The following is a 26,733-nucleotide window of genomic DNA, read 5'->3' as shown; positions in this document are numbered from 1 at the left end:
AAACAAACAAAAACCAATAGTCAACAAATGCCTGTACCAAGATGCGCCCCCTGAGGTGTTCTGAGCACCCTCGGGAAGTACAGCTCAGGCACTGTGTGTCCAGCGGAAAGCAGTGAGGACTCATCTCCCAGGCACAAGGTAAGTGACATGACACAGGACGCATCTGCCGGGGAAGCTGGGGCCAGCAATTAGCTTGAAGCAAAGCAACCTTGCAAAAGAGGCAAACTTGAGATCAAAATTGGCCAGACCTTGCCAAGACATTGCAGGCTGAAGGAAGGCAAGGCTCAGGTCTGGAGGCACAGAGAGCTGAACCTGTTAAAGTAGAGGGCAAGGAGGAGGGTACAGTCTCTGACCTCATAATACCCAGTGCCCACTGGGCTAGCTTTGCAGACTCTGACGCCCTTTTCCAACCCGGGCAAGGCCCGGGGCCCTGGGCAGCCTCCAAGTGCAGTGCCCTCCTTTGGGCCGCACCCTCTCTACTGCCCTGGGGCATGTCTCTACTTACAAATTATGAGGGGCTTCGGCATCAGATAGAGAGGTTGGTGCGGGAAAACGAGGAACTGAAGAAGCTGGTACGGCTCATTCGGGAGAATCACGAGCTTAAGTCTGCTATCAAGACTCAGGCAGGTGGCCTCGGCATCAACGGGTTCACCAGCGGGCTTGGTGAGGCAGCCACAGGCCCTTCCCAACACCAGGGTAACTAACTATAAGAGGCCTCGGTAGAAGGACAGTGGGGAGGGGAGGGGCCGAGGAAGGAAGAGCTAGTGTTCCAGGGTCTGAGGAAACTGGGGAGGGAGGATTTAGATAGCAGCAAGCACCGAGGACTTCAGCCTCGACAGATGGAGGCAGGATGAATGCATAGGACCCCAGGAAGAAAGGACAAAGCCAGGCCCCATTTCCTGCTCACCTGATCGGAATTCTTCACCACATTCTTCCTCTCAACCTAACTTCCAAGCAGCATCATAGACTGAAACTGCCCAGCTCTGGGACCAAAATGTTCTTCCCTCTGGAGTCCAATATGCTACCGACCCTCTTTCTCTACATCCCCGTCTTCTCTTGCCTTCAACTTTCCCCAACCCTCACCATCAGCCCACAATCTGTTTCTGTATTTCTCTCCAGTTAGAGATAGCCAGAAGGAGACTCATATCCAGAAGCTGAGGAGAGAAACCAGGCCTGAAAGTTGAGATTTGGGATTTCTTAGCGTGTGATGGAAGCTGTGGGGCTAGACTTATCCAGAGCAGGGCAAGAGAGGAGCAAGCCAAGAAGTAACGAGTATTCAGGGAAATGTAGTCAAACCAATGACGCATGCTAAGCCCAGGTATAGGGATGGGGGCTAGAGGGAGGTGGCATTCAGACACCAAGAGAGGACAGAGGTCACCGAGCCAAGAATATTAACAGGAAGGAAGGGTGAAAGAATGGAAAGTTGTGAGCAAGGAGTGGTCAGCATTGAGGACACTAGGGGGAGAACTTATAGGGGTAACAAGCTCCCAGGATGTCCCTATAGACGCCATGGCTGATACAGGTTGTCAAGGAAACACATCTTCCTCCCTACACAGTCTTTCCTCGGGTTTGTGATTTTCTGCCCATGATTTTCTGTGTGTGCTTACAGTTTACCCCCCACACACACACACACATGCACACACACACCACGTGCACCCCACAGTGACCTGCTCTCTGCCACAGGCCTTCATCTTACCGCCCCTGCTTCCTCTGGTCATGGTCAGGCATGAAGCCCCTCTCGTCGGGGGAGCAGGGCTTTGCTCCGCCTGTTTGGACCTCTACAGCCTGGCAGTGGACGCCAACAAGGCTATCCTGGAAAGGTTATGAGTAACATCCTAAGTGCCACCCAAGTGCCTTCTCCACCTCTGCATGGCATTTGAGAATAATAACCCTTTGCTGAGTCTCTCTTCCTGAGTTCCCAAGCCAAGTTAGTTATCTACATCCTGACTCACATTAATCGCTGCAACTCCCAGGCTCAGGCTTCAAGCCCTGCCCCTCCACCCTCAGCCAATCCACCTACAGCACCCAACTACAAGGGAAGCTAGCTTCAGAGGATCCTGAAGGCCTAATTAATGCCTGGAAATAGTCTCACCAGGGGGTGGGGATGTAGTGCGGGTGGTGGAATGCCTACTGAGCATGCCTGGAGCCCTGGGTTTGCTCCCTGCCCGGAACTAGGTATGACGACACAGGCCAGTAACCGGAAAACCAGAAGTTGAAAGTCATTCTCAGCTACTCAGTGATATCAAGGCCAGCCTGGGTTACACCTGACACTGTCTCAGAAAGAAAGTTCTGGTATAGAACTCAGACCTTCAAAGTAAAATGCTGAAGTCCTTTGGACTGTACTCAATTCCCTTAGGTCTTCCTCCCCAGCACCTTACCCTCCCTGGGCTTCTTACCGTTGAGCCTGGCTGTAATAGACACTCTTTATTTCCCTGGTAGCGGTCACAAGCACACATGCACCTCCAGTTTTAAATGTCCTGTCACTCATGACTGAGATAACAGGCAAAATGACAAAAGTATGCATAGAGGAGGTACAAAGTTTTTAAGAAGTTCCACAGTCTAAGAAGCTGCATTCAGGCTTCCTACTTCAAGCCTTGAGTTTTATTGCTTTCTAAAGTCATCTTTTAAACATGTCTTTGTGTATGGGTTTGTATGCACATGCCATGGCACATGTGTGGAGGTCAGAGACAACTGCAGGCGTTGGTTCTCATCTTTCATCTTCTTTATTTCTGCCACTGTAGTGTATACTCTAGGCCACCCAGCTCATGAGCCCATGGGGGATTCTCCAGTTTCTGCTTCTGATCTCATCATGGGAATCTGTACAGTGGACATATGTCCACCATATCCAGCTTTTACACAGATTCTGGTGATCCAAATTGTGTCTTCATGCTTGTATTAAGTGCTTTTATCTATGGTGCCAACTCCCTGGCCCTTGTGATTTTGGGGACAGAATCTCACTATATAGTCTAGGCTGGTCTTGAACTCAATATGTAGCCCAGGTTGGCCTCAAAGTGGTTATCTCCCTACTAGAGTGCTGGTATTGCAGTGTATACAACCATACCTAGCTTTTAGGTTTAAATCTTAAATCCATGGGTGTTGTTTTTCCAGCAGCACAGAGGCTGAACTTTAATCTACTATTATATTAGTCAGCAAATGTGGCTCCATGGTTACTGGCCTCCTCCTCTGGCTGCAGCCCAATCACTCAGACTGTGGCCTGGTGGGAATTCTGTTCCCACAGGCATTGGCTTTCTTGCTGCCATCTAATATAGCTTTTAATTAAATCTCTATCCTTCCGTTTATCAATGAGACTAAGGAGCCCAAGGCTGGGGTGAAAACTTGCTAGCTCAGAGAAGCTGAGTAGCAATTAGCTGCCCTTCTCCCTTTGCTGGCATCTCTGAAAAAAACATCCTTCCACTCTGCCAAAACAAAAGAACCTATGCTATATATACTAAGCCCCTCCCTACTACTACCTGTACATCTTACAGACACCCTGTGACTCTCTTAATGGGTTCACAGTGTGATTAAATATCCCACAACACTTGGGGCTAGAGAAATGTCTCAATAGTTAAGAGCATTGCACTCTTGCAGAGGACCTGAGTTCAATTCCCAGAGCTCACAGGTAGATCTTTATGGAGGAGTTCAAACAGCTGGTGATGAAGGCAGAAAGCAACGTTCTCGGGGAAAGTGCAGTGTGGACAAAGACCTGCTTCTAGTGTTACAGGAGTGAGAAGAGGCTGAACGCGATGTGTGTAAGAGAATGTGTGGCACGTAAGTCTGTGAAGTGATGGGTGGGTGTGGAGTACATGGTGTTGGCGTGTGCAACTGAAGTACACCAAGTACACGCATAGGCATGTGAGAACGTATGGAGCACGTATGCTTTGAGGGTATGTCGTGTGTGAGTAGTTATTTCCATATGACTGTTAGAATATGCGAGTTTCTGTGTTATGCATGAACGTGTGTGGTGTGGGAGCTTGCGTTTATGTTACATCCCTGATTGTGTATGTTGTTCGTGTGTGTGTGGCACTGTTTGTGGATGCTCTTGTTAGGGGCCAGAGAGAAGTGAACAGTCAGCTAGGGAGTTCAATAAGGGTCAGATCACAACCGACTGGGGATAGTAAATGACATGCTAAAGACTTGTTCCCTAAAGCAATGAGCAGAAACAGGAAGTATCCATAGCTGTGCTCAGAACAACTGCAGGGGGAAGCACAAGCGGGGCGGGGAGAGGGGCGACGTCGAAGCTTTCAGGCACTCAGATGGGAAACCACAGCAGGAACTGCAAGTGGACAGGAATCCATCAAGTTTAGTAAGAGAGGGAAATCCTAACTGTCAGATGTAAGAGGTGATAAGTAGTCAGCAGGGGTGGCTCATTCCTTTAACCTCAGCACTGTTATCCCAGTACTGGGAGGCAGAGGCGGGAGGATCTCTGAGTTCAAGGCCAGCCTGGTCTACAGAGTAAGTTCCAGGACAGCCAGGACTGTTACACAGGAGAAACCCTGTCTTGAAAAGAGCGAAGATAAATAAAATAAGGTGTTGATTATGGAGCACCCAGAGTATGTCTGACTGAAGGGACTCCGCAGCTGGCTGACGGTGCCGCTTCCTGTGCGGTTTGCCATCACCAGCCCCATTCAAGGACCCTTTAGTGGCCTCAGTGACTCTGCCCACTGCCCTCTCTCCTTGCTTGTGACAACAACCTATTTCTTTTCCTTTTTTTAATTCTTGGCTTTTAGTAGAGAGTTTTGTGTAGACCAGGTTAACTTTGAATTCCTGATCCCCCTGCCTCTGCCTCCCAGTACTGGGATAACAGGACTGGGCTACCACACCTGGATTCTACAATCTAATTCTGTGAATGGCCTCCTCCGTGAGGTCAAGCTCTGGACTCTACAGTCTAACTCTGTGAACGGCCTCCTCCATGAGGTCAGGCTCTGGACTCTACAGTCTAACTCTGTGAACGGCCTCCTCCATGAGGTCAGGCTCTTTATCTGTGCTCATGAACACAAGCTTTAATTTCTCTTCCTAGGACCACCCTGTTCCTTTAAGCCCTGGTCCAGGGCTCTGGTACAACCAAATTCAGGAGGAACACAGAAGGAAAGATAGCTGGGGAGAGAGGAACAGATCTTGAACACATGGGCTGTAGGTACACAAAATCATGTATCCCAGGCCCACTGCGGTGCAGAGCCAAGGCCAGATGGTGAAAGAATGGGTGTTGGATGGATGGGGCTCGGACCAAGGGGTCATCAATCAGTTCTACCACAGGGACCACATCTCAGGCCAGCACTCCAGCAAGTACAATAATCCTAAATTTAAATTTACTATTCTGGGTCATTACAAAGGTTTGTCAGAGTGAGAAAGAACAGCATTATCTAAGAGTTGACTTGAATAATAGTTTTCAGCCTCTTTGACACAAAGTGTATGGGCTTCCATTTGTGCTCCTGCCCACAGCCCTGTGAATGTTAGAGGTGAGCCTGGATAAAGAAAACAAGCAAAGAGTTGAAGTTTGGATAAACTGTAAGGTAGCCACAGAAAGGGCTCTGGAGAGAGTGGCAACATGATTCCCGAATCTCAGAGGAGGAGGTCAGGGCTAGATAGAAAAAGAGTTGAAAGTCATTGATAACTGAGCCACAAGAGGGGGGTTAAGAACATCTGGGAGGCCGGGCAGAGGTGGCACACCCCTTTAATACCAGCACTCGGGAGGCAGAGGCAGGCAGATCTCTGTGATTTCGAGGTCAGCCTGGTCTACAAGAGCTAGTTCCAGGACAGGCTCCAAAGCTACAGAGAAACCCTGCTTCAAAAAAACAAACAAACGAAAAGCACCTGGTGGGGAGAGTGTGCGCAGTGGGAAGAGGCTGAGTGGCGAGTGCTGAGTAAGAACAGGTAGAGAAGTTGGCAGAGGAGCATCCCAAGGCGCAAAGGAAATGGCACCAGCAAGGGAAAGGCTTGCCCAGCGGTTGAGCAACAAAAGTGCCCAACATTTCACAGCCTTTACTGAACAGTGACGTCATATCCATGGCTTTAATAAAAGTGATTTCAGCCTCACTGAGAAAGGCTGACCAGAGTGAGGTGGAGCATGAAATAAGGAGATGACAAGAGGTGGGGTGCTTCTGTGGGAAAGGGGGCTTGCTGCCAAGCCTGATGACCTGAGTTCAATCCCCAGCTCCCACACTGTGAAAGGAGAGAACTGACTCCCACAAGTTTGACTTCTAAACCCGTGCTGTGGTGTGAGTGTATGCGTGTTAAAAAGAAACCGGAAAGAACAGATGGCCATGGTGTCTTAGTTTGAGAAGCTTGACTTTGAGATTTCATTTTTCATTACTTTTCTCGTTGCTGTGGCAAGATCAACCTGAGGAAAGGGCCAATCAAGTTCCGTTTACAGCCTGAGCATATCGCCTGTCATGGCAGGGTGAGCGTGTGAGTCCGTCACTTGTATCTGCACAGTGAGAAGAATGCTGATGCTTTTGGTTCCGTCTGGGATAGTGCGACCCACAGTCAAGTCAGGGTTTATATACTCAGTTAATCACCTTTGGAAAGGCCCTCACAGACAAACCAAAAGCTAGGTTGTCTTTTGTTGTCTGTTTTGTGTTGTATTGAGACAGCTACTCTTGTATTCCAAGCCGGTGTCAGATTGGCTGTCTAACTGAGGATGGTTTAACTCCTGACATCCTGCCCCCACTTCCCAAGTGCTAGGGTTACTGATATGAGACACCATGTCCTCTAAGATGCCCTAGGTGTTTCTCAATCCGATCAAGTTGACCACAGAAATTAACCTCACAGAGGGTGTGGGAGCTGGGTAGACAGTGCAGTAGCTGGACAGACCGTGCAGGAGCTGGGCAGACAGTGCAGGAGCTGGGCAGACAGTGCGGTAGCTGGGCAGACAGTGCGGTAGCTGGGCAGGCAGTGCGGTAGCTGGGCAGACAGTGCGGGAGCTGGGCAGGCAGTGCCAGAGCTGGGCAAACAGCGTGGTAGCTGGGCAGACAGTGCCGGAGCTGGGCAGACAGTGCCGGAGCTGGGCAGACAGTGCCGGAGCTGGAGAGAGGCAAGAGTCCAGAGTTTCTTTTCAAGATAACAGACCTGAATTTGTTTACATTTGGAAGGAACTAGGGGAGACTGAAACTGCCCAGAGTGAAAAGGGACCTCCCTGGGAAATGTCTTCAGCCGAAGGGAAGGAGGGGGAGGATGGTAACCGTGAAGCTGGGTGCGGGGACTCAATTTCCTCTGCAAAAGATTTTCAAGAGCAAGGGTAGAGTCAGGCATGGCAGTGCACACCTTTAATCCCAGCACTCTGGAGGCAGAGGCAGGAGGGTCTCTGTAGACTCTCAAACTACAGAGTGACTGCCAAGTCAGCCAAGACTGCACAGTAAGACCCCGTCTCAAGAACAAGGGTGGGTTAGAGGAGGCCTGAAATAAAGGCCTGAGTAGGAACTGAGAAGGGAATCTGAAGAGTCCGTTTGACCACATAGTGAGCTAAATGGTACCAGCCATCTGTAAGACCTCCTGGGGCATAAACCTTACACCTTTTCTTGTGGTATTCTGTAACCCCGAGTTCAGGCCCACATTCCACTGCGGTGGTTTGGAAGCAAAAGTGGAGTCTCAGGATAGACTGTACTGGCTGGGAGGAGGGGTTGACTAGGAAGACTACGAGAAAGAAAACAGCTTTCCCAGGAAGATAGCTGCCAAGAGCTTACAGACCTTAGCTCAGCCATAGGGAACGGAAATAAAACCAGGACAGCGTTCAGACTGAGGGCCCTCTTGTTACTGCGAACTCCAGGATTTGCTCAGATGTTTGCACTGGGATATCACTGGGAGACAGAGACAAATGGGTGCAGGGCTGTGGGAGTAGCAGAGGAGAGAGAGAGAGAAAGAGAGAGAGAGAGAGAGAGAGAGAGAGAGAGAGAGAGAAGAGAGCGCTGAAGCTACAAGTCCAAGACTCGAAAACAGGGACTGATAGTGGCCCCTTTTCCCAGAGGTCAGATCTAGCCTCTCCACACAGAAGAAAAGACGCAGGGCCTAACATGATGGTACCGGCCTATTCCCAACACAAAAGACAGGGAGGCCGGAAGATCACAAATGCTAGACCAGATTGGCCTACACAGCAAGATTTGCTTTCAAAGAGAGAGAAGCCAAAAAAAAAAAAAAAAAAGTGACAGGTGTCCAGAGTGGCATAGGCTGGGAAGGATGAACAATGACCAGCATGGGACAGACGACAGCATAGAATGGCTAAGAAGTCTGTGATGTTACTGTCACCCAGCACTGCTCCTCACGACTTCATGTTCTTCCTTTGCCTTTCCAAGATTACCTTTGTGCCAACTGCCTCAGCTGCCCGCGCTGTGGATGCTTCCTCCAGCAGGGGGCAGCCGAACACCCTTTTTTTCACCCAGGAGAGAACCTACAGAGTGCCACCACTTGGCACCACCACCCAACCAACCACTTCCTTCACCATCTCAGAACTTTAACCTAGTCACGAGACCTGTCTCTGCCCTGAGACGCATTTTTAGGAGCCTGTTCTGGGATCACAAACCAGTCCCTCCTCACTCTGCTCTCTCAGAACTTAGACATCTCACACAAAACACATATTACCCCCGAACCAGGACCCGACTCTAGAGAACCTCCTGTCCTCAAGACTTCTACCCTTTAAGACTCTCACCAAAGACCCTTCTCCCTCAGGACTATGCCTCAGAATCCTCCTCTAGGAATAACCTCCCCCTCAGGACTCTCCTCTCACTCATGAGACTCCTCTTTTCTTGACCCTCCTCCCCTCAGGTCTCTTCTCCTGCCAGGTATCTCTTCCCCTCAGGTCCCTCCTTGCCTGAGGTTCCTCTTCCCCTTGGGATTCTCCTCCCCCGTCTTGAAAAATAAAAGATAGATAGATAGATAGACAGATGATAGATAGATAGATAGATAGATAGATAGATAGATGATTGACAGAGGTAGATATTTCACTAACCACCTAGTTCACCCCTTTAAAGTACACAATTTAATAACTTTATGTATATTCATATATATGTACAAACACCAGCACAAACATTTTAGAACACTCTCATCCCTAAAAGGCAATTTGGGTCCTCTAGCCGGGGCACACTGCCTTCCATGCCCTCCCTGAGTGCTCACGAATCTACCATCTATTTGGTGAGTTCACCTACTCTAGACATTCTGTATAAACGGGATCGTGTGTCCCTCTGTGGTGTCCACAGCTGGCTCCTTTCACACAAAAAGTGCAGATAATATGCATTGCTAATTCACTTAGCACGTCTTTAGAACCAGTACTCAGGAGGCAAATGTAGGCAGATCTATGTGAATTCAAGGCCAGTCTGGTCCACATAGTAAGTTCCAGGATAGCCAGAACTATATAATGAGATCTTGTCTAAAAAAAAAAAAGCAGTGGGGGTGCAACCTTTGATCCCAGCACTTGGGAGGCAGAGGTAGTTGGATAGTTGGAGCTTGAGGCCAGCCTGGTCTACAAAGGAAGTTCCAGGACAGGCTCCAAAGCTACACAGAGAAGCCCTGTCTCGAAAAACCCAAAAGAAAAAGAAAAAGAAGAAAAAAGAAAGAAAAGCAGTTGTTTAGTTGGTCTTGCATATCAAGAGGTTAGAGTCCCTGAGTCCTTGACGATGGAGCAAAAGCATGGGCGTGGCCGCGGCTGAGAGCTCACGTCTCAAACAGCAAGCGTGAGCAGAGAGCTCACTGGGAAAGGCTGTGCAAGTCTTTGTCCCCAGTGATGCACCTCCTCCAACAAGCCCATACCCAATCCCTCCCAAAACTTACACCAACTGGAAACCAAACGTTCAAATATGTGAGCCTATGGAGGCTGTTCTCATTGAAACCACCACAAGGTCTTTTAAATATCCTTCATAGAGGCCCCAAGACTTTATAGAAGTCTGACCATGTGATCATGACCCGGTGTGGTACAGCAGTAATAGGTGCTCAGGTTTTGTGGGGGGCATGGTTCTATTCCAGCCCCTTTCCTATACACTTTCCACGCCCACCTCTGCCGCTTGACAGCCGTTCTGCCCAGCAAGGCTGCCTCTGCTGGGACCTCCTGTTTAGCCACAGAGACAGCCTAGCTTCTGAGTGTTTCTTGACTGCTTTTGCACTAAAACGATAGGGGCCACGTGGTTTGGCCCCTTTCAGGAAGTTCTTGCCAACCCATGACTCGTGTGAACACAGGCAGAGACTACCTCCACAGTTATGAGCTCTTCAGACCGTGAGATTGGATTACTAGCCGGTCATACTTTTTACTTCTCTGTACCTTTCTTTCCTGATAATAATAATCATGTACTGCTTTATAATAATAATAAAATGGAGTTTCTCAAGAGCTGGCTGTGTAGCTCAGTAACAGAATATTTACCGTACAGCATGGCATCCTGAGTTCAATCCCCAGAACCATAAAAAAAATTTAAGGGCATATTCAGGGATAAAAAGATGGCGCAGAGGTTAAGATCCCCTACTGCGCTAGCAGAGAACGTAAGTTTGCCTCTTAGCACCCACATCAAGCAACTGACAACCACCTGTAATTCCAGCTCCGGGGATCTGATGCCTCTGGTGTCCATGGACACCTGTGCACATGCGCGCGCGTGCGCGCGCGCGCGCACACACACACACACACATGAAAGAATAAAAAAGGGCTGGAGATGTTGCTCAGTGGTTAAGGGCACTGACTGCTCTTCCAGAGGACCCAGCTTCAATTCTCAGAACCCACACGGCATCTAATATTTGCCTGTGACTCCCAAGATCTGACAGCCTCACACAGACAGACACACATGCAGGCAAAACACCAATGCACATAAAATAAAAAATTTTTCAAAAAGTATAAAAAAGAATAAAAATAAAATTTTTGTTGGTTTTTTTTGAGACAGGGTTTCTCTGTGTAGCCCTGGCTGTCCTAGAACTCACTCTGTAGACCATCCTGGCCTCAAACTCACAGAACTCACACTGCCTCTGCCTCCAGAGTGCTGGGATCAAAGGCGTGCACCACCACATCCCAGCTGAAAAATTTTTAAAGGAATAGATTCTTTTTTTTCTCTCTCTCTGCTCCCCTCCGCCCTTCAATCCTCCCCCAAGGACCCCATGCTCCCAATTTACTCAGGAGATCTTGTCTTTTTATACTTTCTACTTCCCATGTAGATTAGGTCTATGTAAGTCTCTCTTAGTGTCCTCATTGTTGTCTAAGTTCTCTGGGATTGTGGTTTGTAGGCTGGCTTTCTTTGCTTTATGTTTAAAAACCACCTATGAGTGAGTACATGTGATAATTTTCTTTCCGTGTCTGGGTTACCTCACTCAAAATAATGCTTTCTAGCTCCTTTCATTTTCCTGCAAAATTCAAGCTGTCATTATTTTTTTCTTCTCTGTAGTAGTCCATTGTGTAAATGTACCACATTTTTCTTATCCATTCTTCGGTCAAGGGGCATTTAGGTTGTTTTCAGGTCCTGCCTATGACAAACAAAGCTGCTATGAACATAGTTGAGCACATGTCCTTGTGGCACGATTGAGCATCCTGTGGAGAGATACCCAAAAGTGGTATTATTGGGTCTTGAGGAAGGTTGTTTCCTAATTTTCTGAGAAATCGCCACACTGACATCCAAAGGGGTTGTACCAGCTTGCATTCCCACCAGCAATGCAGGAGTGTTCCCTTTTCCCCACAACCTCTCCAGCATAAGTTTTCATCAGTGTTTTTGATCTTGGCCACTCTTACAGGTGTAAGATGGAATCTGAGTTGTTTTGATTTGCATTTCTCTGATGACTAAGGATATTAAACATTTCCTTAAATGTTTTTCAGCCATTTTAGATTCCTCTGTTGAGAGTTCTCTGTTTAGGTCTGTACTCCATTTTTTTAATTAGATTATGTGATCTTTTGGTGTCCAATTTCTTGAGTTCTTTGTATATTTTGGAGATCAGACCTCTGTCTGATGTGGGGTTAGTGAAGATCTTTTCCTATTTTGTAGGCTGTCATTTTGTCTTGTTGACCGTGTCTAAAGGAGTTGATTCTAAAGTAGTTTTTTTTAAATGAGTCGGGTTTTTTTTAAAGATTTATTTATTTTTATTTTATATGTGTTGCCTGCATGTATGTAATGCCCACAGAATCCAGAAGGAGACATAGTATCCCCTGGAACTGGAGTTACAGGCAGTTGTGAGCTGGGAATTGAACCCAGGTCCTCTGGAAGAGCAGTGTGGTCTTAACCACTAAGCCACCTCTTCATCCTGGAAAAAAATCAAAGCTTTTTTTTTTTTTAATTACATTTCACAGCTACAAAAACTCTCCTGCCTGCTGCCCCTTGTAACAACTATGTCCCCAAGGGATTTTCCTCCCAAAAGTTGTCATTAAGGGAAAACAGAAGTCAAGAAGAATAAGATCTCAGTACCGCCTCCACCCCCCCCCCCCACCCCCAAGGGAGTGCGAGGATAGCCAGCAATGATTCTGGGCCTCTCTAGCTCACGACTGTGTCCAACTAGCCATCAGAACCCACATCCCTACTTGCCTAGACTATATGTGGCCCTAGGCTACATGAGGGTCTGATGAACACTCTGGCCCTTGGAGGTCCTATCCATTGGTGCACGACTCTCTATAAAGTTGAGATCAGACTCAACTCCTCCCAGGCTCAAGCAGAGAGCCAGGTTAGCTGCCTAGGAGGCCAAACACTAGGAGTCGCTGTCCTCTGTGTGTGGGGGTGAAGCTCTGCGCCGTGGGTACCGGTGAAGGAGAGACTAGAATGTTCTGTGGCTTGAAGGGCAGTTGGTCTGTTAAGAGCCTAGTAGTTCTGACTGGAGAGTTGGGGCTGAACATCAAGCCTCGGGGACTGAGAGAAAAGAGATCAGACCCACATTCAAGACTCTCTTAAGAAGAGAGAATGCCCTCTGGCATCCCACACATCTCCTCAGGAAAGGACACCATCCAGCCCGCCTAAGGAACAATGCTCCATGAAGGCAGGTCAAACCCACCAACTCAGCAGAGACAGACAGGTGTCTTGGCCAGGTATCCCCACGAGTGCCTCCCACTTCCTTCTAGAGGGGCTTACCTGCTCTCTCTGTATCCACAGGTGTTTTCCTGCCCCCATCCCCAGCAGCAGCAAAGGAGCCAGGCATGGAAGACATGGGAATGGTGGCCCTGACCCCTCTGACTGATGTGCTGAACAGCCCACAGCTCAGTCCTGCAGCAGGCTCCCTTATAAGCCCCCTGGGGGCCCCCATTAATCCCCTGCTCTCTGGCCAAATGCCCCTGGCCCCGAACAGTCAGTTTGCCAGTCTTGTGCAGTGCCCCCTGGGCAGCCACCTGACCAATCCCATTGCAGTTTCCCCAGGGGCCACATTGACCAATTCTCTGGGCTTACCCACGACAGGACCCTTGAGTGGTCACTTGACCAGTCCCATGGCTGTACCCCCTGGGACCACTCTGGCCAGCTCGCTGGGTCTGACTTCAACTGGCTCCCTGACGACCAGCAGTCGGCTGGCAGGCCCACTGGCTGTATCTCAGAGCAGCCCCCTCATGGCTCCCCTGGCAGGCACAGTGGCAGTCTCTCTGAGCAGCCCCTTGCTCCCCCCCACCACTGCCCCTCTAGGTGTTTCTCAGAACATACTGCCCAACCCCATAAACAACCTAGGGCTGTCAGAGGCCCCAAGGGTGCGGGTGGTGGATCCAGCCCGAGGAAGCCTCTCAGGATCCTCAGCCAGTGCAGGACCAGCCACCACCTCCAAAGGTAATTGGTACAGGGTGGGGCAGCAGGGCACCCTGGATAATCAGATTCCTGCTCCCATCCTGCCTCACTCTAACCCCCCCCTCTCATTTCCACATCACCAGTCACCAGTGAGCACCCCCAGCCGACCCAGGACTCAGAGCCCCTCAACATGATGTTTGTGGGTGCACCCCTCCAGACATCCACACCCATGAACACCATGGCCACATCCAGTACCACAACAAATTTTTATGCCACCTCGGATACTCGGACCCAGACGGGTGTTCTCCAGGGACAAATGACCCTTAATTCTCTCCCAAACTCCCCAACAGGCTCTCCTACTTGCACAGTCCCCAACTCTGTCCCGACACCTGCCCCCCAAGGTACTGGAAACTATTCCCCTTCAAGAAACTCCCACTCCAACTCCACCACCAGGGTGCACCAATCTCCTACCCGGCCTGTGCCCAATCCCCATTCTCCCCCACGCAACCCCCACTCCCCGCCCCGCACCTCATCTTCTCCGGCTTCAGTCAATGACACCCGGGGTGCACGCACGGTGGAACAGTCTCGGAAGAGCGTGCTGGAGATGGAGCGGAAGATGTCCCATCGCAAGCCTAGCAAGTTTCCTGACACTCCCCGAGGTCAGTAACACCACAGGGGCTCAACATGAGTCTTGTGCCAACTCCCCTATCACACACCTGGACTGCTAACCAATGGCCCTGCCACTCCCTTCACTTATTGCTCAGCTGAGACCCTTTGCCATCCCCAGACTCAAAGCAACTAGCCTGGGAGAGGCTAGTGGGGGAGATCGCCTTCCAGTTAGACCGAAGAATCCTATCCAGCATCTTCCCAGAGCGCGTGCGCCTCTACGGCTTCACTGTCTCCAACATCCCCGAGAAGATCATCCAGGTGTGTGGCTATCCGTCTCCTACATTGCCAGAGGGGCCTTCACAGATGTGGAAGTAAAGCTCAATACTGAGGGGCCTGGCATTTAAAGGGACTCTGAAATGGAGGGAAGCCAGGGCTCAGTACAAAAAGCTGGCAAGGGTCCAGGGCATCTGGTCAAGGGAATCCATGAGGAAAGGTCAGGAGGAGTTTCCTCAGATGGGCAGGTAGCATTCCTCTAGTGCCTCCAAAATGACCTTTGAATGGGCAGGCAGCTCTAACCACAGGGACTAAGCCAGCAACCTAAAGAATTCTTCAGCCTTCTATTTCAGCATCCCCAATGCTCTCTGGGGATCACTGGGAAGACAGAGCTGGGAGACCACTGAGTAGGTGGCCAGCAATGTTGCCAGAAGGGCTGATTCTCATGCTAATGGGTCCTCAGTTACGGCCACAAAGCCTCCTCCCATTGAAAAAAGGAGATAGATGTTTAAAAACAAACAAAAAACAAAAAACAACCCCCCCCAACCAAAACAAAAAAAAACTAAGAAACAAAAAAACTTTTGTACCCCTGTGTCTTACAGGCATAGATGGCACTGGCAAGTGGGTAAGACTAGGGATGTCAGTTTGCACTCGGCTGGATACCCATGTGAGACAACAATGGTGGGGTTCCTATCCCTGGCTTCCCCTCTTGCCAGTTGCTTGCTCTCTTATCATCTTTGTGTACAGAGTGTAAACACCTGCCATCTGGGTAGGGATGACTTTTGAGACCACGATTGCACAGGCTGATTCTGAGCTTTTCCATGGCTAAAGTGTCCTTTGATTTAGATGTTTTGGTGTTTTTTTTTTGGGGGGGTGGGGGGTTGGGAGATTGAAACAGGGTCTCAGTGTGCAACCATGAATGGTCTGGAACTAGCTTTGTAACTCTGTAGGCCAAGTTGACCTTGAACTCACAGAACTCTGCCTACCTCTTCTTCCTGAGTGCTGGGATTAAAGGCGTGCACTGTTTTGCCTGGTTTAGATGCTTAATTGTTTTTTAGATGCTTAATTTTGAGATAGTTTATGGATGGATTAAACAGATAATTTCTAGATTACACTTTTTTTTTTTGAAACAGGGTCTCGTGTAGCCCAGGCTGGTCTTGAATTCGTTTTGTTTTTTGTTTTTTTGTTTGTTTGTTTTTTTTTTTTTTTTTTTTTTTGGTTTTTCGAGACAGGGTTTCTCTGTGGTTTTGGAGCCTGTCCTGGAACTAGCTCTTGTAGACCAGGCTGGTCTCGAACTCACAGAGATCCGCCTGCCTCTGCCTCCCGAGTGCTGGGATTAAAGGCGTGCGCCACCACTGCCCGGCTTTGAATTCGTTTTATAGCCAAGGATGACCTTAAACTTCTGAGATTTATGCCTCTACTTCCAAATCCTGAGATTAGAGGTGTGTTCCACCATATCTGATTTTATGGGATACTGGACTTCTTTTCTTTTCCTTTTTGTTTTGTTTTGTTTTTTGTTTTTTTGAGACAAGATTTCTCTGTAGCTTTGGTGTGCCTATCCTGGAACTAGCTCTTGTAGGCCAGGCTGGCCTCGAACTCACAGAGATCCGCCTGCCTCTGCCTCCCAAGTGCTGGGATTAAAGGCGTGCGCCACCACCGCCCCGACCTATGTATGTACCAGAGGTATTTGGTGCCCTCGAGCTGGAGCTACAGGTGTTCGTGAACCACTGCCCAATGTGGGTGCTGGCAGTTGAATTGCTCCTCAGCTAGAACAGTGCAGGTTTTGATGGCTGAGCCATCTCTCCAGCCCAGTTATGCTGTCTTTTTAACCTACCCAAAAGTGGTTACAAAGATTCACCTTTTTGCCTTTCTCCAGTTGTGAAGAACTTTGTGGAAGATGTTTGAAGAGTCCTCTTGGCACCCTTATCCTAGGGACCCTGAGTCCAACAGTGTCCGTGTGAGAGTGACTAGGGCCATTCAAGGGTGCAAGTGGCACCTTGACTACCCCTTAGTCTCCCAAGAATGATCTCATGTTCACATACTGATTTGGTATCCAAACCACCTTAAGTATCCAAGCCCTCTTAGGCGTTCTAATAACCTGTATATCATCTGGATTTTTCTTGGTAACAATCATATTGTTTTTCTAGGCAGATATATAGATATAGATATATTTACATCTTGACATGTAACCCAAGCAGGCTTCAAACCTATGGTCCTCCTACCTCAACCTCCTGAGAATGCCCAGATACTATGTTATTTATTTTTGTGTATTTGGGTTGTTGAGACAAGTCTTGTTAAGTAGCCCAGCTGGCCTGGACCACAAAACTTGCTGTGCTACTCCTTCCTCTTCCACCTGAGAGGTCAGATGAGAAGTATGAGCCATTGTGCCCAGACAATGAGTGCATGAATATTTATTTACTTATTTATTTGTTGAGACAAAACCTTGATGTGTATGTGTCCCTAGTTGTACTCACACTGTGTAGCCCAGACTAACCTTGAGCCTGAGTCAGTGTTCCTGTCTCAGTCTCTAGAGTGCTATAGTTACAGGCATGAACCACCAGGCCCATCTATTCCTTTAATTCTTAATATGTTGGGTTGGAGAGATGGCTCCATAGTTAAGCACATGTACTGCTCTTCCAGAGGACCTAAGTTCAAATCCCAGAATCAAAGTCTGGTGACTCACAACTACATATATAACTCCAGCTCATAGGGCTTTCAAAACCCCTGGCCTGTGTGGGTCCCTTCATTCATGTGCACATACTCACATACTGACATATACATATAATTAAAAATAATAAACATGTTTTTATTAATTTTTTAAGTAAATAAAAATTCAATATTAACATACAAACCTGATACATAAAAACATGAAAACAGGACTTTACAGGAAGCTCATCTGGTAGGGTGCTTGCCTAGCCCTGCTACCTAGACCAGACGTGGTTGTTACATGCCTTCACTCCCAGAACATAGGACGCAGAAACAGGAGGATCAGGAACTCTGGGTCATACTTAACTACCTGACAAGATCAAGGTCAGCCTAGGCCACACAAGAGTCTATCTCAGAATGAAGAAAAAGATAAAAAGAAAAACCAAGAACAAAACATGAACTCATCACTCTTAATGGGATGCCATATGATGGCCCACACACGCTGTGGAATCAGGTTACACACATACTTCTAATATTTTTCAGTTTTCTTTTTTTAAAGATTTATTGTATTTTCAATTATGTGTAGCTTCTTTCCTTCTCTCTCTCATTGTGTGTCTGTCTGTGTGTGTATGTGTGTATGCGCGCGCGCACGCTTCATGTCAAACCCAGGGTCATATGTGAAGGCCAACATTCTACCAAATCTCAATTCTCTCCTTATTACAGTTTACATTGGCTCCATCTTTTTCAAATTATATAAAGCAGTAGATCACACAGGCAGCCTTTCCTTGATCTATCCAACAGGAACACCAGTCTCCTCAGTGCCCTCTGCCTACCTGAAAGAGTCTCTTTCTTAGACAAGCCACCCAGTGGTCTCGGTTACAAACAACAACTGATGCAAGCAGATATGGATTTATTATAATATTAAGGCCCTCAGCTCCAGGAAGGACACACAATTGCGTTTGTTTGCTATACCGCACAGAAAAAATGCTAACACACCAAGGGACTTTCCTAGTACACACACCATGGGCACTGGTCCCAAGATAGCATATACATACCTAGCCAGGTGTCCCCAGTTGAGCCCAGCTGTACCTGGAGAACCAGTCCCATATCCATGGTACCCCCTTGGAGGCCAGTCCTTCTTGTGCAAACGCCTCTTCCCACATGTAGTCCCACATGTCTGTCTGCATCCACTTGCTTGGTAGAAACGTAGGAACCTTGACTGCAGGGGGTTTCGGGAAAGGCAGTATTCAGGAAGACCTTCCTGTGCCGTTAGAACAGTGTCTATCACTCCAGGTTAAGAGCTTTCCATTAACTCTTGGGAAGGCCTGCAAACTCTGGAATCAGGCAGACTGGGAAAATGAAACACTCACTATACCTCCATACTGGAGGTCATACTTCATGTCCCCCATCCCTTATGGCTTTCCCCTAGTCTCATATATCTGGTATGGAGCAGACAATGGTATGGGCGTCTCTGGAAGCTTTGGGAAGTCGCTGGGCCTGCCTGAGCTGGGTTTTGTGTGCCTTGACCTCAAGCTCAGCCCTCTGGACCTTTTGGGTGCCACAGCTTCTCTTCCCTTGGCACCCTCTTAGCAATTCCTAACCATTTCCTTCCCTCAGCCTCTCGGGTCCCTGTTCTTCCTGCCTGCCTGTGATCCAGAGTGCTGTGGGAGGTTCCTGATGGCCACTCTCCCAACAGGCCTCCCTAAACCCCAGTAACCACAAGCTGGATGAGGACCTCTGCCAGACCCTCACGCAGCGCTATGTGAGCATCATGAACAGGCTGCAGAGTCTGGGCTACAATGGACGGGTGCATCCAGCGCTGACAGAGCAGCTGGTGAATGCGTATGGCATCTTGCGCGAGCGGCCTGAGCTGGCAGCGTCTGAAGGTGGCTCCTACACCGTGGACTTCTTGCAGCGTGTACTGGTGGAAACCGTGCACCCCAGCATGCTCACCGATGCACTCCTGCTGCTCTCCTGTCTTAACCAACTGGCCCATGATGACGGCAAACCTATGTTCATCTGGTAACACTGGTGCCCGGCTGGCCCAGGCTCACTTGGCCCTGCAGGCCGTCGTGCATGGCCATTAAAATTTCCCACAGACACAAGTCACTGGGCCCATGCCACACCTACCTGCTCCCGTGGGGTACCTCACTAAGTACATTCAGTTCTGTCGGTCCTGGAGGGCCACATTCACATTACAGGCACCTGGAGAGATTGCTCAGATCAAGGCTCAAATGCTGTCTTTCTGCAGGGATTGAATGGAAAGCCCCGGGGTTCCCTTCCACTTGATAATGAAAGGAGAAGTTCTGGGAGTTAAAGCAAAAACAAAAAAGAACAGGAACAGGGAAGGAAGGATACACACAGAGGAAAAACCTGTGCTAACCAGAGACTGGGGGTGGGGACAGTAGAGGAAGGAGAGCCGGATGCCACCCATCCAAACCTGGGCAGAGGACAGGGAAATGGCAGCCCCTTGCAAAGATGTCCAAGGTCTGGGAAAATGATGGGCCCTATCCAAGTATGGGGGATTCAGAGCTGAGCAGGGAAAAAAGAACATGAGTGGGAGATAGGAATGGGGGTGCGTATGGAGTAGTGGAATCAAAGAGAGCAGAAAGGCTGTGGTATTACTGTAAGAGTGTAGACCAAGGATGGGCTGCTTCCTAAGAAGGGCAGTGGGGGAAAGCCCATGATAGCTTCTGGCTGGCCTGAGGGTACAGGTGCCAGGGCTGGGGCAAGAAAGAAAAGAAGCTGGGCAGTGGGGATGCCCTCCTTTAGTTCCAACAGGTGGATCTATGAGTTTGAGGTCAGCCTGATCTACAGAGCGAGTTCCAGGACAGCCAGGGCTACACAGAGAAACCCTGTCTTGAAAAAACAAATAAAGGGGGGGGGGTGTAAAAGAACCAGGGTCTTAGAAAACTAGTCCTTACTAGTTTTGGGGTCTTAATTCAAACAAGAATCTTATCAGTACCAATAAAAATTCCAGGAACAAAGAGGTGTGGGGTTGCTGGATTACCCTGGCTGAATACCTAGGCCCCTTAGAGCTTGTCCCTTTCTGCCCTGACCACTCCTATCAGAGAAACTTGGGAACCCAGCCAGACAGCTCATCAAAAGTATCTCCACCACTCTCTTGGCAACCTGGGTGAAGACAAGTAGCCAAGACAAACTTGATAGGCAACCTAAGCGACACTTATGGTTGATATCAGGGTGGATGCTGGCTCACAGCTGGAATTAGGGAGGCAGAGAAAAGTCTGTGAAAGCCAAGTGACAATGTAAGAGCCTAAAGTTGAGCTGGGCAGTGGTGGTGCACGCCTTTAATCCCAGCACCCCGGAGGCAGAGACAGGTGGATCTCTGAGTTCCAGGTCAGCATGGTCTACAGAGTGAGTTCCAGGTCAGCCAATGTTACACAGAGAAACCCTGTCTCAAAAACAAAACAAAACAAACAAAACTAGTCAGTGTTAAAGTGCTCATAGAATGGGGAACCTCTTTTTACCTGGCTCGTGTGTCCGGACGAGCCTCCGTAAAGTATAGAACTAACGCTCCCTCCCCCGACTTGAAGCTCTTAAGTTACAGTCACAACCTTTGCAGGTTGAGTCTTTGTGCTCAGGAACCAGGCACAAGCACCTGCATGCCCTTAGCCAGATAGTAAGGCTTATTGGAGGGGTGGGGAAAGCAAGGCGGGAGGCGGGGCCCTAAGTTTTACTTGAAGTCAGTGGACCCGCCAGGCGTAAGGAGGAACGCAGTGGGCGGGACTGTGAAGCGCGGGTTCTTTTTCCCCCTTCCAACCGCCACAGTAGTTTGAGTGGGTGGGGCCAATGTCCAGAACTCTGGCTCCCGGGGCACAGGTCCTAGTTGTGCCGCCTGGTCTTGACCTCCTGCAGTTCCGGCGGACTCTTAAGGATTCAACTCTCCGGCTGGAAATGAGTCGCCCTGACGTTTCGCTGCGAAGGAGCCCCGTTCGCCATGAACCCTCATTCGATTGGCCCCCGACACCTGACGCCCTGAGGCCTTCACCTTTCCCACATCCCGTGCTACAAGCCCTATATGGCTTATCCCGCAAGCTGCTCTTCCCAGCCTACTGGTCTCTGGACCAACTGCTGGGCTGCTGGGCACCAATGGCACGATCCAGTAGTCTGGGGTGGCTCAAAGTTCTGGCAGGAAGTGGGGCGGCGTTGCTAGCGCTGATGGTAGTCGGCCTACCCCTGGTGCTGTTTGGCCTTGTACTCTGGCTGCCCCTACAGGTCTGGCGCCGCCCCTTCTGCTACCAGCCCCCTCCAGCCTGCTGGGTTTGGCCACAGCCCTGGCACCCGCCTGCTGAGCGCGTGCGCTGCTTTGCCTTTTTCACTGCCAATCTGTGCCTGCTCCCTGATGGGCTGGCACGCTTTAGCAACCTGTCGCACAGCCAACAGCGCGCGGAGGCCATTGGTGCTGTACTTCTAGGTAGCCTTCGAACGTCACACTATGGGGCTACTGGATGCAGCCAGCCGCTGCCTGTGGTGCCTGGCGGTGAGCTGAGGGCCACAATACCTACGGGTTTGGACTTCGTGTGCCTGCAGGAAGTGTTCGATCTCCGCGCAGCTCGTCGTCTTGTGCGCGTCCTGGCGCCAAATCTGGGCCCAGTCCTATACGATGTGGGCACATTTGGCTTAGTGCCCGGGCCGTACATCAAGATACTGGGCAGTGGTCTTCTACTGGCCTCGCGCTACCCGCTGCTGCGTGCCACTTTCCGGTGCTTTCCTAACGCTCGTCGCGAGGACGCCATGGCCTCCAAAGGTCTACTTTCCGCCCAGGTACTAACAGGCTGCAGTGCATCCTAGCAGGGAGAGGGTAAGCAATGGGTCTAACAAGCAAGGAGAGCTGGAACTGTGGGTGGCATTGCAGGCACAACTGGGCATCCTGGACGGGCGCCGTATCGTGGGATACCTTCATTGCACACACTTGCAGGCACCCGTTGGTGAGCTCTTCAGGGGGTGTTGTTGGAAATGTGGGCAGCCCCTCTTCTCTCCTTTGAGAGCAGTAGATCCCTAACTTCACCAACATTTTTGTCCCTACACCCTGGTGGTTGTTTCCTGCCCCCTCAGACATCCCAAGAAATGCTTGGGTGGGTTTACAGATCAGGACCTGGGTATGGCCTTGGATCCCCACTCTGGGCTGAGGCAACCCCAACTCTCCTCTTAGAAGATGGGCATGTTCGCTGCAAACAGCTGTCACTGCTCCTGGAATGGGTGGAGGAGTTTGAGGCCGAGAGCAGCCAGAGTGGCGAGGCTGTAGCCTTCAGCGTTCTCCTGGGAGACTTCAACTTCGACAACTGCTCACAAGGTGAGAAGCTGGGGCAGGTGGAGCCGAGAGACCCAGACCTGCCTGCTAAGAAACGGTTTTCTTCTACAGATCACGCAAAGGAACAGGGGCACAAGCTCTTCAGCTGTTTTCACGACCCCTGCCGGCTAGGCACCTGCCAGGAGCAGCCCTGGGCCTTGGGTACTGCTTCTGTAGAGGAGGGGAGAGCAGGTCTGTGGGATCCCAGTCAGCAAGGCTGCCACTGATTCCGCTCCCCCTCTTCCCGACTCCACAGGGACAATTCTGAGCACTTCTAAGCTACACCACACCATTGCCAGCTCCCCAGAGATGCTTCGGAGGTAAGTGGAATGAGCCCGGGCAGGTCATCTGGGAGGAACTGCCCTAGCCTCAATGATGCTGCGCCTCTCCTAGGGCCCTGGAGGAAGAAAAAGGTCGCCGCCTCTACCTGGCAGGACCCCCCAGTGGAAATCACTCAGATAAATCCTGGCAGGGTCGGCGCCTGGACTATATCACCTACCGCGGAATACCTGGGAGTCGCCTGAGTCCAGTAAGTGCCTGAGCTGGGGGCCGTTGGGCTTGCTCAGACTGCAAACAGCTCTCAACTTGTTGCCTGCCCCGCAGGAGGTGGAGCAGGTGACTTTCAGTACTGCGCTGGCTGGGCTCACAGACCACTTAGCTGTGGGCTTGAAGCTCCAAGTTGTGTGCTCCTGACTCTGGCACACAAAGGGACGACGAGCGAGAAAGACCACCAATAACCGTGCGACTGAAGGATCTTTATTGGGGGACACTCACACAGCTTCCTGGGCACGGCGGTACTCATATACACTGCCGCGCTCTGGAAAGGCTGGAAAGAGTGGGGGCGAACCCGGAGGTGGCGCTGGGTCCTCCGGGTCTCCGTAGCCTCCACCGCCGGGTGTGTGAAGGCAGAACACGTCCTGTAAAGAAGAGCAGGTTCAACACAGGTGTGGCCTTGCCCCAGTAAGATCACTGAGGCCACTGCACAGCCACCCTAGCCAAATTAAAATTTTTGCATCTCTGATGTTTACCACACAAGCTACGTCTCTTACCCCGGGGTACACGGTTACAGATGTCTTCCCGCCCAAATTCACCGTGCGCCCGTCCTTTCTGATCAGGAGGTTTAAGCCCCGCAGACCAGGCTCTCCCCCTACAGGAGAAGGAAACAAGGAGATGGGGGTCAATGGAAGTAGGGGCAAGAGATGGGATCCTGAGGTGGCAGGCAGCGACAGGGCAAAGGAGGCCAGAAAGGGCTGGGGAGTCACCCACCATAGAGGCCATAAGGCTGGAAGGCACGGCGCTCGGTGAGTACAGACAGCAGCGCCTCTTCCCGAAAGACCAGCTCTCGGATAACACCATCACCTCCCCGGAAGCGGCCTCGGCCCCCAGAGCCTGGCCTCAGCTCAAATCGGCGCAGGATAACTGGGTACCTGTGCAGGTAAAGAGCACAGCAAATGAACGGCGGACTCATCTCCAGATCAACTGCCTAGCACTGTGGCTGCTCAGCTCACCGGCTCTCCAGAATCTCCGGGTCCGTGATACGTGTGTTAGTCATGTGACTGTGCACACCACTGCGCCCATGCCAGCCAGGTCCGGCGCCCGCACCACCAGCCACCGTCTCATAGTATCCCATCCGGGCATTTCCCAGGGTCACATTGTTCATGCAGCCCTGACAGAAGCATATAGCAGTATTTTGTTAATGTGGGTATCCACCCCCACCACGCTGTTTTCCAGCAGCTCCCAGACCTTTGCTCCACCACACCTGGGAGGCTGAACAGGCCCCGAAAGCCCCCAGAATGACGTCCACTACTCGCTGAGATGTGAGCACGTTGCCGCCCACCACTGCTGCCTCTGGGGATGGGTCCAAGATGGAGCCTTTGGGAATTATTACACGCACAGGAGCCAGGCAACCCTGGTGAATGAACAGGGTGATTAATAGGGATGGGTACCACTCAGATTCAGATAAGAATTCTACCACCCTAGGCTGTTCTATTGGGCTGCCTTTGTCTTCAGGCAAACCTCAGGGTGACCTCACCCCTGCGAACCTGGTTAAGTGGGATGTCACGGCCCACGAGACAGCGCAAGCAATAGATGAGAGCGGACAATGTTATGGCCCTCGGGGCGTTGAGATTGCAGAACACCTCAGACCCAGAACCGCTGAAGTCAAACACTGCGCTGCCCTGCCCACAAGGAAGAAAGGTGTGGCCCTCAGCAACTGGTCACAGCCCAGAGGTCCATGCCGTCCCCACTGCCCTCGCACACTAACCTGACTCAGGTCTATCTGAACATGCAGACGGATCGGGGAGCCGTCATCCATGTGGTCTTCTGCAGATACCTCGAGGGGCAGGCCCCGGGCCTGCCGGGAAGCTCCGAAAGCCCGAAGCATGTCTCGAACTGCTAATTCAGCGTTTGCCTAGCAGGAATAAGGTTCAGGCCAGCCATGCCACCTGCAGGGTGGCCCCGCTACCTTGGAGCCACGACACTACCCCATGATGCTCTCAGGCCCACCTGAATATGGCCCATATAGGCCTGCACCACATCCAAGCCATACTGCCCGATCAGCTCGCCCACCAGCTGGATGCCCTTCTGGTTGGCTGCCACCTGGGCACGAAGATCCGACAGGTTGTCATGCAGGTTCCTGGTTCCACTACAGCCAGGGATCTTGCCTGGTGCCTGCAGGGCCTCTGTTACCGCTGGATGGTGGATGGACAGGGTCACAACTGAGTCACCTTCCATGCTCCCAGGAACCTGTGTGCCTGCCTGTTCCACACCCACGACACACACGCTGGGCACTGGGAGCACCCTATTGACCTCCCACTGACTCGCCACCTCCCCCTGTTGCAAACTCCTGGACTCTGAAGATGTAGGCTCCATCCTTCTGCTGAGCCTTCTTTTGCAGCCCAGCATCTGGAGCACCTCTGGCAAGCAGCAGTGCCAATGACTTCACTGGAGCTGGATGTGGCTTGGGAGCTGGTGGGTTCGTCCCTAAGCAAGCCCATTCTTTTCTAGGCTCCCCTCTACATCTCACAGGAAAAGGTTTCTCTGATACGCATTCCACAAGCACCTTGTGCTGTCTGCCCTATGTCCTGCCTACTCCCACTGGCCTCCTAGTACTTCAAGAATATAAGGTAGCACAGAGCGGAGACACGGCTCAGCAGTCAAAGAGCCCTCGATGCTCTTTGAGAGGATTCAGGATCAATTTCCAGCATCCACACAAGGGGCTCTTAACTGCCTCTAACTCCAGTTCCTGAGGATCTTATGCTCCCTTCTGGTCTCCAAGGACACCTGCATATATGTGGTGCACATACATGCACTCAGGCAAACACACACACACAAAAGGACTATCGGGCACCTGTCATCCTGTCATCTTACAGTTTCCTACATCTAGACAAGACTCCCCTCCGCTCCTGGAAGTAGTGCCGTCTAGCCCGGGGACGACACCACACCAGGGGAACCCCTCACTTCACCGTCTTGGTCATGAACTTCCCTGAGGTTTTCCTGGCCACTTGTACCCTCAGCCACATGGTTACACTTGTGTCTCCATGATCCTCCTCAGCTCCCAATGGTCAAGGTTATGTATCCTAGGTGTCTGTAGCACCCAGAGTGGCCTACCATGCCCTCACCTCAACTCCAGAATTCCTTTTTGACTCCCCAGAGCCCTATGACCTCAGAACAGGGCCGTCTTTTCCAGTGCCTCCATCTTGCCTGCAGCTACTGTATACTGCTCTGAGCAGAGCCTCCATCCTGTAGCTGTCTACACCTGACCCAACAGTCCCTCCCACCCTCTGCCACCTGAACACCTGACCCAACAGTCCCTCCCACCCTCTGCCACCTGGATACCCACACTCTTTGAGGGTGACTGCAGCTGTTACACCTGACCACTCTGCTCATCCTCAGGGTTACTCTGCAGGCAGGTGTGCAGCCCAACCAGTATGGCTCCAGCTGCTCCACTGCCCAGTGACTGAGACCCAGACCCAGACAGGGATCCTGCTGCCTCAATACCCAGTGTAGCTTGTAGCAGTAGCCAACCTTTTCTACCTGCTGCCCCCTTGGATGTCTTGGCCAACTCCTCACCCCAAAGTCACCTTCCAGGAGACCGTCTCTGGCTCCGACATCAGTCATCTCAGCTCTCTGCGCATCTGAGATGACTTACAACTGCCCTAAGAGGGCGCCACATGTCTTTGCCATGCCTCATGGCAGGCCTGAGCTGATAAATGAGGATGTATCTACCAGTTGTGTATCAGGATCCTGACCAGC

At 50.7% G+C, this 26,733-nt stretch overlaps 3 protein-coding genes across 5 annotated transcripts in view; 2 read left to right on the top strand and 1 right to left on the bottom strand.

Annotated features, from left to right (window-relative positions):
- The first annotated feature begins 491 nt into the window (after positions 1–491).
- Spatc1 (spermatogenesis and centriole associated 1) lies at positions 492–19,194 on the top strand. The gene is made up of 6 exons (XM_041672650.1): positions 492–696; positions 13,026–13,217; positions 13,326–13,682; positions 13,784–14,299; positions 14,428–14,567; positions 18,865–19,194. The coding sequence occupies exons 1-6, from the start codon at positions 492–494 to the stop codon at positions 19,192–19,194; spliced, it is 1,740 nt and encodes a 579-aa protein (XP_041528584.1).
- A 1,711-nt stretch (positions 19,195–20,905) lies between these two features.
- LOC121461061 (sphingomyelin phosphodiesterase 5-like) lies at positions 20,906–23,497 on the top strand. 2 transcript variants are annotated; one of them, XM_041671794.1, is made up of 7 exons: positions 20,906–21,953; positions 22,045–22,117; positions 22,342–22,482; positions 22,552–22,641; positions 22,736–22,799; positions 22,873–23,008; positions 23,083–23,497. In XM_041671794.1, the coding sequence occupies exons 1-7, from the start codon at positions 20,979–20,981 to the stop codon at positions 23,170–23,172; spliced, it is 1,569 nt and encodes a 522-aa protein (XP_041527728.1). In that variant the 5' UTR covers positions 20,906–20,978; the 3' UTR covers positions 23,173–23,497. The 2 variants fall into 2 exon arrangements, with proteins under 2 accessions (XP_041527728.1, XP_041527729.1); XM_041671795.1 differs by lacking the exon at positions 22,552–22,641.
- Positions 23,250–26,733, bottom strand: part of Oplah (5-oxoprolinase, ATP-hydrolysing) — a 28,307-nt gene continuing 24,823 nt past the window's right edge. For both annotated transcript variants that reach the window (XM_041671791.1, XM_041671792.1), the window contains exons 20-27: positions 24,985–25,169; positions 24,743–24,889; positions 24,522–24,656; positions 24,239–24,388; positions 23,988–24,145; positions 23,746–23,906; positions 23,529–23,626; positions 23,250–23,396 (exon numbers count right to left, since the gene is read on the bottom strand). In XM_041671791.1, the coding sequence (XP_041527725.1) occupies positions 23,250–23,396; positions 23,529–23,626; positions 23,746–23,906; positions 23,988–24,145; positions 24,239–24,388; positions 24,522–24,656; positions 24,743–24,889; positions 24,985–25,169 (1,181 nt within the window). The remainder of the gene's footprint in view (positions 23,397–23,528; positions 23,627–23,745; positions 23,907–23,987; positions 24,146–24,238; positions 24,389–24,521; positions 24,657–24,742; positions 24,890–24,984; positions 25,170–26,733) is intronic.

The sequence above is a fragment of the Microtus oregoni genome, unplaced genomic scaffold (genome assembly GCF_018167655.1).
Source record: "Microtus oregoni isolate MIOR12 unplaced genomic scaffold, Mior012 000022F_ref0000154, whole genome shotgun sequence".
NCBI lineage: Eukaryota > Metazoa > Chordata > Mammalia > Rodentia > Cricetidae > Microtus > Microtus oregoni.
The sequence above is the reverse complement of the archived record's forward strand: the minus strand, read 5'-3'. Positions and strand labels throughout refer to the sequence as shown.